The sequence below is a fragment of the Micromesistius poutassou genome, assembly GCF_964030765.1.
Source record: "Micromesistius poutassou genome assembly, chromosome: 12".
Taxonomy (NCBI): Eukaryota; Metazoa; Chordata; class Actinopteri; order Gadiformes; family Gadidae; genus Micromesistius; species Micromesistius poutassou.
Window position 1 is genome coordinate 1150748 of NC_140282.1, and position 14640 is coordinate 1165387.

At 47.7% G+C, this 14640-nt stretch overlaps 1 protein-coding gene across 3 annotated transcripts in view; it reads right to left on the bottom strand.

The window, feature by feature from the left end:
* Positions 1–485: 485 nt before the first annotated feature.
* eprs1 (glutamyl-prolyl-tRNA synthetase 1) overlaps positions 486–14640 on the bottom strand; it is a 29740-nt gene continuing 15585 nt past the window's right edge. Inside the window, exons 18-37 of one of the 3 annotated variants that reach the window (XM_084475780.1) lie at positions 14005–14193; positions 13292–13465; positions 12429–12692; positions 11561–11842; positions 10738–10986; positions 9821–10072; positions 9015–9266; positions 8270–8538; positions 7691–7742; positions 7026–7235; positions 6690–6762; positions 6151–6230; positions 5512–5613; positions 4878–5033; positions 4197–4394; positions 3217–3390; positions 2491–2651; positions 2312–2390; positions 1779–1843; positions 486–1417 (exon numbers count right to left, since the gene is read on the bottom strand). In XM_084475780.1, the coding sequence (XP_084331906.1) occupies positions 1267–1417; positions 1779–1843; positions 2312–2390; positions 2491–2651; positions 3217–3390; positions 4197–4394; positions 4878–5033; positions 5512–5613; positions 6151–6230; positions 6690–6762; positions 7026–7235; positions 7691–7742; positions 8270–8538; positions 9015–9266; positions 9821–10072; positions 10738–10986; positions 11561–11842; positions 12429–12692; positions 13292–13465; positions 14005–14193 (3432 nt within the window). In that variant the 3' untranslated portion in view covers positions 486–1266. The remainder of the gene's footprint in view (positions 1418–1778; positions 1844–2311; positions 2391–2490; positions 2652–3216; positions 3391–4196; positions 4395–4877; positions 5034–5511; positions 5614–6150; positions 6231–6689; positions 6763–7025; positions 7236–7690; positions 7743–8269; positions 8539–9014; positions 9267–9820; positions 10073–10737; positions 10987–11560; positions 11843–12428; positions 12693–13291; positions 13466–14004; positions 14194–14640) is intronic. The other 2 variants (XM_084475781.1, XM_084475782.1) reach the window with 2 other exon arrangements.

Sequence of the window (14640 nt, forward strand, 5' to 3'; positions counted from 1 at the left end):
GCGAAAGAGGCGGTACGTGCCCCCTACCATCCTACGAAAAAGGGTTCGCGCCCCGGAGCCGAGTGCTGTGGTGTGGCAACGCACTGTGGTGGTGTGGCAGGTCGGGGTTTATTCGACGTTTGGCGTCACAGTCGCCCCCTAGCTGCCCCAGTCGAGTCGATGGTTAGGGTTAGCCTAACCCAAAGCATGTGCTAATTAACTAGATGCCAAAAGTGTGCCTCCCTCATGAAGTTAGCCATAACAGGACTGTTGCTTGATTATTTCGTTATATAGTAGACCCACTTTCCATTGGAGAAACAAGTTTTCAGTGGTCAACATTGACATTTAAAAAGTTAGATATTTACTAATTACTACATAAATGACAGTAAACTACAGGTAATGATGGGTTATGATCCCTCATTATTGATACTTTATTTCAAATGTAATCTTTATCTTGTTTTCACCGACTTCAAGGCCTGAAATAAAAGCACAGCAAGCCATGGGACGTATTGTTTTTCTGTTTGTTTTAATTACAGAGGAGGGATATAATGGTTGTATTGTTGAAATGGAAACAGAGTAGAAGGCTTAAGTTAATCACCACAGTATTTAGATGACAGACATGATCCGGCTCTGGTTTTCTAAATGAAATGAATGAGGATGCTTCAGGAAGGAATTGGCTGTATCACTAGTCCTAGATACAGAAGACTTGATAATGTGCAGAATTTCAGCTTAATTTGTCCTGAGGTTAGGAGTTGCTCACGCAGGAACAACCGGATTAATCGGTACTATAGATATATCTATTTTTAAATTCTTTAAATTCTTAGTTTAGCCCAACAAACAATATTAAAGTTATGTCAACTTCTAAAGATCACAGTGGTTTGAATCGCCTCACCATCAGTGATGCACTGCTACCTGCAGGAAGTACTGCTCGGAGCTTTTCAAAGTAAAATAATTAAGCTCCCTTTCTAGGTGGCGTTGCAGGCAGTGGGGGTTTGACATTTCTCCAGGGCTAGACTGCTGTAACGGTTCTTTCCTACAGAAGCGTAGAACTGAAACAGTCCGCCCTTCGCCTTAGTGCTGTCTTGTGTAAAAAAAAAAAACAACAACATATAAAACGGCTGTTTCCAACATATTATCAGAGCCCTCCACACCCGAGAAACTAAGTAACAAAGAACGGGGAAGTAGGAAGAGGAGAAAGTAAAATAAGCCCTTTTTATAAAACGGTACTGTTGAAAACGGCCGATGGAGGTCTTCATCTTTCTTCTTCTGATCAGGGAGAACAATACTTTAGTAGCTGCGGCCGAACAGTGTGTAGTACTGGGCAGGCTCTTGGCCGCAGAGACACATCTGTCCGGGCTGCAGCGTCTTCAGGGGATTGAAGGGGATACAAAGGCCCTTGGCTCCCATGGACGGGGCCCCAGCCTCCAGGTCCTGATCCCTGAGGAAACGGACAGACCGTTTCAGATCACAACCCATTTTTGTTTGTTTGTTAAAGCAGAGATTGTTGGTATCCGGAACAGAACTAACGATACAACTGCCCACCGTCATGTTATCAGAAGCAACCTACAGTATATTCACACCACAGTGCAATTAAACGCAACTGAAGTGGTCCAACCTTTTATCAACTATTTCGTCGTCGTTTACTTTATTACTACTGGTGGAAGCTTCTTAAGTCACATTTACTTTGCTGCGCTGAGTCAGTGATTGATGCTGTTAAATTATATTAACATTAAACCAATATACATTTATCGTCCAATTAAGAACACGAATTGTCAACATTTTCTTCTGTTTTCACTCACTTTGTTGTGGTCTTCTTGATCCAATCTTCACACTTAATGGCCCCGCAGAACGGAATCTGGACAATCTGGATAATAATGACAAACAATGAAAAACAAGAAACGTACATCACATGAAAACAACACACACGCAAGAGGATTCATGTGTGTGGATGCAAGTGTAGGGCCCAGCCCCATTCCTCTCCCCTTAACAAGAACACTTGCTTTGAGTGCCCTTAGCTGCAAGTCAGCTCCCGAGCTGGCTAGCGTTCAAGGGTTGATTCTAAGGGAAAATAGGCACTCCGCCTAAGGCACTTGCTCCCCTAAGTATTGGGACACCCTACCCCTTCGTGGGAACGTGCACAATCTAGGGTTAGGGCTCAAATCTAGGCCTAAGTGTGCCAAATCACAGGATGTGTGTGTGTGTGTGTGTGTGTGTGTGTGTGTGTGTGTGTGTGTGTGTGTGTGTGTGTGTGTGTGTGTGTGTGTGTGTGTGTGTGTGTGTGTGTGTGTGTGTGTGTGTGTGTGTGTGTGTGTGTGTGTGTGTGTGCACTTACCCTGCCCTGTTCTAGTTCCTTCTGCAACTGCTCCATTGTTTCTGCAGTGACCATGTGTTTCTTCAGGTCATTGGAGGCCCTGGGGGGGAGAGAGAGAGCAAGAGAGAGAGAATGTAGGTTTATGCGTAGGCATGAGTGGGCGGTCTAAACTGCCCTTCAGTCTGCGGGTCAGGTCTTACTTGGTGAACAGGTTGTTCTGGATGTCTTCCAACATGGTGGTCAGAGTCTTCACCACGTCAGCCTCTGGGACGGTGTGCTTCTCCCCGGTGTCCCGCCTCACCACCACACACTGGCTCTGCTTCATGTCCTTAGGGCCCACCTCGAGGCGAATCGGCACCCCCTGCACACACACACACACGGTCCCACCTTACTGAACCACTCTAATAATATGAATAATAATAAATTAGATTTATATTAGCCTGGCTATTGCCAGACCAAGCTCAATGCTGCTGTCATTTTCTTCAGCATAAGAGACGTGATCAACGAGTTAAATGTACGCAATTGGCTGCTTGCCGTCGCTTCCCTGTCGTCATTGTGTTAAACCAGCCAATAGTGCGCCAGGGGGGAAAAGCCAGCTTGGCGATTGGCTCCCGCAAAAGTGTATCGAAACTAGAAAGAAATGTATTGCTCCTGTCCAGACCCTTCTGCAGGGCCGACTCAAATCACCGGCAGGATGGGCGGGGCTACCCAGTCTAGATTTATAGAGCTCTTTTCTAGGACTCAAAGTCGCTTTACACTGAGGGGCGATGGGGGTAAATCAAACAACAGACGTGTAGCACTGACACGGATGTAGATGGGGGGGGGGGGGGGGACTCTGAGTCTCTGATGTCTTGGGGGAGGGAGTTCCAGAGCCTGGTGGGGGGGGGGGGCGCCCTCTCTAGCAGAACCCCGGTCTCAGAGCGTACCTTGAGCTCCCAGTGGTTGAACTTCCAGCCCGGGGAGTAGTTGTCTCTGACGTCGGCCTTGACGCGGATGTCGGCCTTCAGCAGGCAGCTGTTGTACTGGGAGCACTTGGCCAGCAGGAGGTCCTTCTCCGCCTCCGGCAGGGAGGCGGTGATCCCACACGGGATGATGATGACCTGGAGACGCAGGGCGGCCGGGGGGGTTACGACCACAGCACTGGAACACTGTGGCTGGTAGGGGGGGGGTGGGGTGTGTGTGTGTGTGTGTGTGTGTGTGTGTGTGTGTGTGTGTGTGTGTGTGTGTGTGTGTGTGTGTGTGTGTGTGTGTGTGTGTGTGTGTGTGTGTGTGTGTGTGTGTGTGTGTGTGTGGGCTTGTCACGGTATCACTGGTGTAATACGGTGTGTGAGATGGGCCTTCATACTATACGGGCGCTTTCCCATGCACAAATTGTGTGCCTTGTGAGCCGACAATAAATTAATAAATAAATATATGTTATCAATGAATTCTATGAAATATGTTTTGTTTAAATCCCCTTCCAGTTTGGTGCAAGTCCAAATACCAAAAGACCAGAATGCTTTCAAATTAATATTCATCGCTGGACTTCTTGGACTACTTGCACATATTGATATAAAATAGAAATAAAGCATTAAACGTACGACACAGAACTGTAATTGATTTCAAGTAGAACTTGAACACGTACAAAATGTGATGAATGAAGTCCACAAACATAACTATGCATGTATTTAACAGGAAAATGGATTTGTGCGCACAATAGACGCACTGAGAGAGCCTGCAGAGTAAAGGCAAAGAAAGAAAGGATTTCCAGAATTCCCTGCATAGAAGTTATAGATATAGATAGTGATAAAACCCCATGATAACCTGCCTGCCTTGTTTAATGAGCCCCTCTGGCATGGAAATAACAGTGATACAAATCCTGGTTATTTTAAACAGAGTAATGATACGAGTGTGTGGCTGCTTGTACCTGCAGACAGGCCACCCTAGGGGGCAGCACCAGCCCCATGTTGTCTCCGTGGACCATGGTGAGCACGCCGATGGTTCTGGTGGTGATGCCCCAGGAGTTCTGGAAGGCGAACTGCTTCTCCCCAGGCTTCTTCGGGTCCTCGAAAATGATCTCAAACATCTTGGAGAAGTTCTGACCCAGATGGTGGGAAGTGGCTCCCTGGGGGAAACAGAACATTTGAACACGCGTTAGAAGGAGGTCTTTGGGATATTTCAACCAGGACCCGATTTTGCAATAATTTTTTTGGATCCAAAAGACTAATGCAGACAAAATATTCTGAAATTGGTCTAGTATTGAGCGAGAACGCTGCAGCCGTAATCCACAAAACGGGTCTGCAGAGTAATCCTTTTGGGTAATAGCAGCGCTTTTTATTGCCACTGACAGGCTCAGATTATATTCTAACAGAATGGAAAGACTCCCTACAGAGAAATAACACTTTCTTTACCTTTCGTTTGATCTACTCTACTCTCAAGGTAAAGATTATTATTATTTTTTTGTCTGTAGGGATCCATCCCATAATGAGGATAAATAATCTGAGCCTGTCAACTGCAAGAACAAGCACTTTTAGAGGCTGTAGATTGATGGGCGCTATTGCCACAGACCCCCGATGCACACGCAGAGGCTGAACACATGCAGGAGTACCTGGATGGCCCTGCCGCTGGCAGAAATGAAGGCCTCCACGGTGGTGGTGTAGTCTCCTCCCGCAAACTTCTCCTTCTCCGTCTTGCGACCGCGCACCACGGGGATGGCCAGCAGCTCCTCATACACCCGGGCGTACAGCTCCAGGATCTCCATCACCTACACACAGCATGGCACCACGTTGGACACCACCGCCCCTTTCTTACTCGCGGCACATTCCCACGTTGAGGTCGGTACTTATTTTGTACAAAAGGTTCATGCGTGTGTGACCTCGACTAGGGATCGACTGATATGATTTTTTTTTTAGGGCCGATACCGATCTTTTTTTCATCAGCCTTATCCGATGACCGATACGCCGATACCGATTTTCTTGAGCTGATGTTTGGATCCGATACTGATTTTGCTCCCTCAATTTACATAATAAAAATGATAACAAATGTTACAAGTCTCAATTTAAAAAAATAACATTTATTGAACTGTCTGTTAATCATGCCGGGAAAAAATATTATTATTGTAATTATTATTATATTTTAAAATAAAATAAAATAAAAAACGGTGAAAGAAAATCGGCCGATGCCGATAGACGTCAAAAACGCAAATATCGTACGATAATATCATACATCGGTGGATCACTCACCTCAACGACTGCCTCCTCCCTGGTGGCGAAGGCCGTGTGGCCCTCCTGCCACAGGAACTCTCTGGTCCTCAGGAACGGCTGGGGGTGTTTGAACTCCCACCTCTGGGTGGGGAGGAGGGGAGGGGTTAAAGCATTAAACTAGAGGGGAGGGGTTAAAGCATCACAACGTTAAGCTGCCAGTGAATCGACAATCGTTCCTCATTGGTTTTGCCGGTGTGTTTTCTATGATGTTGAACCTGGTTCAACTGTTACTGAAATGATGCCGTCATTTAGTGAAAATGGGTGTAAATGTGTACATATAAAGTACAGCTGAATACATAATCAAGCTGAAACTAAAAAGGTTTGTGTACTAACCCCCTAAAGTTAAGTAATTTACAGACAATCTTAAATGTAAGGATTGCAGAGATGGGAAAGCAGAGTGTTGACCAATAGTCAACAATAATACTGTAGCAGATTTTCAACCACCATAGTAGGGAGCAAGCAAGTCTAACTAACTTCAGGTGATTATCAAGTCTAACTAACTTCAGGTGATTATCAAGTCTAACTAACTCCAGGTGATTATCAAGGTACAGATGGAGAGAGCGTTATTAAGGTATTTCTGTAGCCATACGTGAGGTATAAATGTAGAGGCTCACTGACCACAACGTTACACCACTGGTTGAGCTTGATGGGCAGGTCTCTGTGGGACTGGACCCATTTGGCGTAGGCCGGGTACATCGCTGAACCACAACGAGACACGAAACACAAAAGGATTAGTTCACAAACATCGGAGCAAAGCAGTCGCCACACTGTGATCCACAGAGTAACACAAACCGCTCTAGAAGAGTGGCCAGCACCAATATTTTAGAATACAAACATCTGGCATTAGGAGAACAGATTTATGCAGATGTGTAATGAGGGCACTGAGCACAAAGGGGGAGGGGTTTAAAGGTGTGATTGGGCCAGCCCAGTGGCAATTAACAAAAACTAATGGGCCAATCTACTCCGTTTTATGAGCCGAGCAGGTCAGAAATAAAATAACAGCTGTGACGCGGAGCCTAGGGGGAAAGTACCCGGTACTGACGGCCAGACGGCCGGCCCAGCCCTGATGTCCGGGACGACCCCTGATGGGAGGAGTCTGTCTGAGTCCGTCTGTCTGTCTGTCTGTCCGTCTGTCTGTCTGTCTGTGTTGTACTCACCGGTCTCACTGGTGGGTCTGACAGCGATGGGTTCAGCCAGCTCGGTCTTTCCTGAACGGGTCACCCAAGCCACCTGATCCGGAACAGAGAGAAATAAATTCAAAATGTTAAACGCCTCCTTCCAGAAACATCCAGAACCGCTGTGCTGATGGCGTTGCGTTGCACATGCACTCTTGTGCATGTGCAAAATATTTTAAAAGGCTCACTATTACAGCTTTGTATTCTTTACGACGCCGACTAATGGAGTGGCCGAGGGAATCTTAAATCGGGGCGACCGTCCCACACGCTACAACAACATCATCATGACGTCAGCCACAAAGCACCGGCCCGCTTCACCTCCGGCGCAAAGTCCTCGATGTGGGACTTCTCCTTCTCCAGCGCAGCCTGCGAGACGAACATGGGGAAGTAGCAGTTCTCCACGCCCATCCTCTTGATGCCGCGGTCGAAGAACTCCTTGATGGACTCCCAGATGGCGTAGGACCAGGGCCGCAGCACGTAGCAGCCGCTCACGTCGTAGTACTCGATCATCTCCGACTTGGTGATCACCTGGACGGAGGAGGCACCAGCGGGGGGTCAGTCGGGCACCGTGGGCACGGCCTCCACGGCTGTGCAGTTCATCTCGTTCTGATCCTGATTTCGATTTTTGGGTCAAACTATCTTTTTTTTTTTTTTTTTAAGTCTTGATTTTATTCATTAAATTCTGGATTCATATTTGTAATTTTTTTTTATTTGAACATTTTCTATTTAACATTTTGTGTATTTTTTAAGGTGAAATTTCAGGTGAAGTTACAAAGTGTTTTTTGGAGAGAAATGCTGAACAAATGCACCATGTTTTCAAACTCAAAAATAATCGTTTGAATAATCTGGATTTCAATATTGACCATATTAATTGAGATTAGGATTTTTCCCATAATCAAGCAGCCCTAACGACCTCCTCAGCGTCAGTAGCTATGTGGAGCACTGCGTGGACCACGAGGGGTTTGGGATGTGGTTGGTCTTACCTGAGAGTACCAGTCCGCGAGGTTCTCTTCTTTCTTGGCCTCCAGCCCCAACCTGACATGGAACGATACACGGAAACGGTCAAGCACCCCTTACCATGGAGAACAGGGTTGGTACAGTCAAAGTCCAAACAGTAAGACACTACACTTCCTCGGGTCCTCGTCAATAGACATGGCCGGTCACGTGTTTTCTTTGCGTATCTCTAGAACGATTCATCTGTTGAAGGACAACAGATGAATCGTTCTAGAGATACGCAAAGAAAACACGTGATCGACCGATAGATCATCGGCCAATATTTGCATTTTTTCCCCCAATTTCTTTTTACATTTTTTTTTTTTTTTCCTGGCATGATTTACAGAAAGACACTTCAATAAATGTTCCTTTTTTTAAATTGAGACGTGTAACATTTGTTATCACCAGTGTGTCATTTATATGATGTAAATCGAGGGAGCAAAAGCAGTATCGGCTCAAGACAATCGGCAGCCCGTATCGGTCATCGCCTAAGGCTGACGAACGGCTAACGATCGGTCGACCCCTACACACATCCCTTGCTTCATAGGTAGAGGAGTCCTGTTCCTGACCGTGTCTGTTTCTTGGGTCCTGACCCCTCGCCGCCGGCCCCTCCGGACGCCTCCTTGCCGCCCGCTCCAGCTTTCTCTCCCTTGGCCTTCTTGGCTCCTCCTCCTCCTCCTCCTCCCTGCTTCTCAGACTTGTTCTCCTTCTCCTTGCGGCTCTTCTCCTCCCCCCCGGAGGCGCCGGCCGCGGCCACAGGCTTGTAGTCCTGGCCGGTGAGGGTCTTGTACTGGCCCTTGAGGGCCAGCAGGGCCTTGATGGCCTCGTCCACCTGCTCCTGGAACAGAAGCAAGGCGGCTCGCTGGTCACCAACCTGGGGCGCTGTTGACCATGTGATTAACATGTGACTAACATCACGTCCAGGCGGTGGCAATAGAGTCACGTTCTTTAAAATGTGAAAACCACCACCACTACACGATATACGTAATCGTCTCAATATATAATATTACAATGTTATATACACGTTAAAGTATACATTTTAACTATAGATACTGCCACCAGTGTGCCATCAGCTAGTAACTAATTACACACATATACATCTTTACAAATCTAGATACAAAAAAGGTTAATAAAAAAAAGTGCATGCAGTGCCTGCTCACAAAGACCCGTCTTTGATACATGACACCATGCAACGTGTACATTTAATAATACAGTACAGTACACACAGTACACTCCAAATGGAGTCTACCCAACAACAGTTTTTTTCCACCAATCATAGAAAGCGTGCCACGATGAGTCCTCCTCCAGGCTTACCTTGGGGGCTTTCTCACTCTTCAGCTTCCTCAGAGTCTCTCCCTGCTGAGCGACCTGCTCATACAGGCCAGCCGCCTCCGTACAGGCCGCCGGAGCCTGGGCAGCGGGTGCCTGGGCGGCCGGGGCCTTGGCAGCGGGTGCCTGGGCGGCTGGTGTGGTTGGAGCCATCCCGGGTTTGTAGTCCTGGCCCGTTTCCTTCTTGAACTCTGCCTTCAGGGCCAGCAGCTGCTTCACCGCTGCATCCACTTGGTCCTGTAAGGGCACATACATTGGGAGCAGCATGAGGCCGTTATCCCTTAGAGGGGGTTGCTTTCTTGGTGTTTCCCTTGTGGGGCAGGGCTGCATTCTCCCCTGTAAACTCCTTCAATTGAGTTCAGTTTTTGATTCAATGCCTTTATCAGCGGGTGAATTGGGGCAGGCATGTCTACCAATAAGAGGTGATGCATGCATGTGTTGGACCCAGAAATGAAGTCATCTAATGAAAACCAATATGATAATACATTAATATAACAGCAATGAAAAGCCTGTGAAAGAGACAAACCAACACAGGACCACACCATGGATTTGGGCCGTAGCTAGGTCAGCCTAGCAATGCACACGTAGTTAAAACGGGTGTGAATGATTGCTGTTCAATCTCCGCTTGATAACGATCACTGGGTTATCATTCGGGTAAGGTCAATTATAAAATGGGCATAACTTCGGCTAATGTTCTCCACTGTCTGCAATACAACACAGTATAACATAATGAATGTAGTCATCCGTGCAAGCAGCTAGAAAAATAAACCATCACAGACGTGCTACAATACCTTTGAAGCCTTTTCAGACTTGAGTTTCCTCACAAGCTCTCCCTGATTGGAGACCTGCTCATACAGGCCTGCTGGAGAGGAGGAGGAGGAGGAGGAGGAGACGACGGGGGCGGGGGCGGGGGCGGTAGCTTGGGGGGTGGCAGGAGCAGCGTTGGAGGGAGGAGTCATCCCGGGTTTATAATCCTGACCGGTGGTCTGTTTGAACTCCGCCTTGAGAGCCAGGAGCTGCTTCACTGCTGCGTCGATCTGGTCCTGGAACCAGAAAGTCACAAAGACACCTGGACCCGTCAGTGCCTGGTGCTAGGCTTAACCTGGCTGAGTAGTGCAACAACAGGAGTATAATTGGACCGATGAAGAGAGCACAGATCGGACCAACAATGTTACATTAATTATGGACACAGACAAAGACGAACAGTGATTGGACCAATGATGATAAACTCATTGTAGAAAAGACGATGCCACAGTCCCCCTAGGTGGCCGCCAAACTCCCCCTAGTCAGCTTTTACTGGGCTCCTCCAGAACCAGGGTGGCGATGTTGACAGCCGGTGTATTGCAGTTTGTAGACGATACGTGACCTGGTGCTCCACGTTGCCAAGCAGGAGATCTCCCGGTGTGTGTGTGTGGTGATGGCTGGTTTAACCTGAACCCTAACCCTAACCCTAACAGGTGTGTAGCCCTACCCAGCCCCAGAGTCAAACCAGTCAGACTCCAACCAGGTGAGGCTGCCTAAACCAGCCTCATGCAAGGATTAGACCGATGACCAATGAACACAATAATTGATTGGACCAACACCAATGATGTGATAATTGGATAAGTGTTGATGGGCAAAAGCCTCGATTGGGCCAAAAGCAGTAGATACAAGCAGTTATTGTACATGGACAACGCCGACAAACAACGATCAGCAAATTGCTGCATACCTTGGGTACTTTTTCTGTCTTCAGTTTCCTCACAACCTCACCCTGTTGAGAGACCTGCTCATACAGGCCTCCCGGAGCAGAGGAGGAGGAGGAGGGGGAGGAGGTGGTTGTGGTTGAGGAGGTGGTTTTGGGGCTGGGAGCGGCAGCATTTGAGGGAGGAGTCATCCCAGGTTTATAATCCTGACCGGTGGTCTGTTTGAACTCCGCCTTGAGAGCCAGGAGCTGCTTCACTGCTGCGTCAATCTGGTCCTGGTACCAGCGACAGTCACATTAACAACTTGAACCATCAGTGGTGCTCTAGGTATCCATGCCAAAGTCATGCGACACTCAGCAAATAAGCATTGACTGCATGGTGGCCAGGCAATGAGTAGACAAATGACGACACAAAACCAGACCATTAGTCTGGACTGGACTAATGATGAGTACAAGCAACTATTGGACTAATGATGACGAACACAAGCCTTGATTGGAACAATTATGAGTTCGACAACCAATTGGACTTATGAGGACAAGCACCTATTGGACTATTGATATACACAAGAACGACTAAACCAATGATGACAAAGTCATGCAAGGATTGGACCAAAGATTATGGGCACAAGCATTGAGAGTATCAACGATGACTTGATGTTTAGATGAGTGTTGATGGTGCAAACCCGGTTAGGGCTAAAAGTAGGGGATGTATGCCCCGATTGGCCCATTGGCAACAGACACTAGCGGTGATACGACAACCACTGATGAAGCAAAGCGTGAGTGGACAAACGTTAGTGATCCCAACATCTGATTAGTTATTAAACACGAGCGATGGTCAGTGACTGCATACCTTGGGTGCTTTTTCAGCCTTAAGTTTCCTCAAAGCATCGCCCTGTTGAGAGACCTTCTCATACAGGCCTGAATGAGCAGAGGAGGAGGAGGAGGAGGAGGAGGAGGAGGAGGAGGAGGAGGAGGAGGAGGAGGTGGTGGTTGTGGTTGTGGTGGTGGTTTTGGGGCTGGGAGCGGCAGAGTTGGCGGGAGGAGTCATCCCAGGTTTATAATCCTGACCGGTGGTCTGTTTGAACTCCGCCTTGAGAGCCAGGAGCTGCTTCACTGCTGCGTCAATCTGGTCCTGGTACCAGCGACAGTCACATTAACAACTCAAACCATCAGTGGTGCTCTAGGTATCCATGCCAAAGTCATGCGCCACTCAGCAAATAAGCACTGACTGGATGGCGGCCAGGCAATGAGTAGACAAATGACGACACAAAACCAGACTGGACTGATGACAGAACAAGCCCTTATTGGACAAAAAACGATGAACGGATGAACACAAGCACCAATTGGACTAATGACGAGGAACACAAGCCCGGATTGGACTATTAATGAGTACAAGCACCAATGGCCCTAATGATGAGGACAAGCACCCATTGAAGTCTTGATATACACAAGCACGATGCTTGTGTACATCAAGACCAATAATAAAAAAAAGTCATGCAATGATTCAACCAAATATTATGGGCACACGCCTTGAGTGAGTCAACAATGGCTTGATGCATACAGCAGGTAAATGAATGGCGAACCCGGTTGGGGCTAAAAGTAGGTGATGCATGCTCCGATTGGCCCATTGCCAACAGACACTAGTAACGATAAGACAAAACCACTGATGAACCAAACAGTGAGTGGACAGACGTGAGCGATGGTCAGTGACTGCATACCTTGGGGGCTTTTTCAGCCTTAAGTTTCCTCAAAGCATCGCCCTGTTGAGAGACCTTCTCATACAGGCCTGAATGAGCAGAGGAAGAGGAAGAGGAGGAAGAGGAGGAAGAGGAGGAGGTGGTGGTTGTGGAGGTGGTGGTTTTGGGGCTGGGAGCGGCAGCGTTGGAGGGAGGAGTCATCCCAGGTTTATAATCCTGACCGGTGGTCTGTTTGAACTCCGCCTTGAGAGCCAGGAGCTGCTTCACTGCTGCGTCAATCTGGTCCTGGTAAGCATTCATTGACCACATTCCACAATTAGACCAACGAAGATGTTATGAATGAACAAACAAACGACGATTGACCCCAACAATACTCATATTGGACAAGTCACAGATGAGATAATTTATGGAAACTATTGAAATTCCTAAAAAAAAGCTGAAGCCACTGGTGCACAAAATGCAGCTAAAGAAGGTCCGATATTAAACTAGATTCAAAGGAAGGCGTGGACATGCGGGGGCATCCAGGGGCTGTTCACAGACGCTCTGTCATCAGTGTGCTGGTGAAAGCGAATCAATGTGTGCACAGTCAATGAACGGGAAACACTATGGATCGTGGACGGTGTCGTTCTCTGTCTGTGGTGGAAACACACACTGTGCTTCACGGCGGTTATAGATCCATATTGAAATACATCTATAAATAAGGTCGCTACTAGAAGTTTCCCCGGAAGTGAGGGGTTCCAGAGAATATGACGGCATTGACACGCAACCAAATGTAACGGGTCGTTACCGTGAATAAAAAACATTTTCTCTGTGATTGAACATTGTTGGATAATGTTGCATTATTTGATCAATTTGATTGGATAAAACTTAACACGACTGCATACCTTGGGGGCCTTCTCGGTCTTCAACTTCCTGACCAGCTCGCCCTGCTCCGTCACCCTGGTGTAGGAACAGGAGGAGGAGGAGGAGGAGGAGGAGGAGGAGGTGGTGGTGGCGGGTGGGGCAGGAGCGGTCATACCGGGCTTGTAGTCCAAACCCGTCTGCTCTTTGAACTGAGCCTATGGACAAACACAGCATTGGTCCAAGATAGGGATTAAGTTCCCCTTGAGAAACACAGAATGATACTCTTTAGTACATGCTACACGTGAAACTCCTCAGACGGCGCAATTTGATTGGTTTGCTATCTCGGGATATTGGGCAATAACCAGTGATTGAGATCTCAAACTCGGGATATTGTTTTCATCGCAAAATGTCGCGCGTGACGGTCGTCTCGCCACGCTAACAAAAACAAATAAATCCCGGCAAAAAGTGTTATCTTGTTTATTTTTGGAGTGTTCTCGTGTAGTATGTACTAAAACAATTATTCACCTCAGTCTCCGTGAATAGTGAGCAATAGTTATTCCCCACTATTCACTTCGCCTTCGACGAATAATTGTTAAACAGCTCACGGCAGAAAACATCATAATGCAAGTGAGCAGAAGGGGTTTCCTCCTCATTATCCTCAAAATGATCCATTTTAAAATGACAGCATGACCTTCGTTTCCTGGGGACGCCAGGCATTCACAACGTTTTTTTTCCTCGGTACATTTCCAATTACCTTCAACGCGAGCAACTGCTTGACAGCCTTCTCCACCTCCTCCTTGGGAGCCTTGTCGGTCTTCAGCTTGCGGACCGACTCGGCCTGGGCCACGACGCTGGAGAACACGTCCGCTCCCGCCGCGGCCGGGGTAGGCGCCGGGGCCGCGGACGAGGCAGGGGCCGCCTTCGCCTTTCCAGCGGATGTGGGCTAAATCAGAGGAAGACAAACAGACTCGAGGTTCAAAGAGGTTGGCGTCAACAGCCTGGCGCTGAATGCAATAGCGGTATATCTCTGCTCTAATAGCAGAGATGGTGAATTTCCAATTTATTTTACTCAAACAATCGGTTCTCATTGTAGTAAAAGGCTAGCCTGGCTACTGCCAGACCAGGCTCAATCGTTGATTGCACGTTGGTCTGGGCAGGCTGCTGTCATTGATGATCAACGGGTGGAGTTAAATTAACTGTGTACGCAATTGGCTGCTTGCCGTCGCTTCCCTGTCATCATTGTGTTAAACCAATAGCCAATAGCGCGCCGGGGGGGGAGAAGCCAGCTTGGCGATTGGCTCCCACTAAAACGTATCGAAACTAGAAAGAAATGTATTGCTCTTCTCCAGACCCTTCTGCAGGGCCAACTCAAATCGCCGGCAGAATGGGC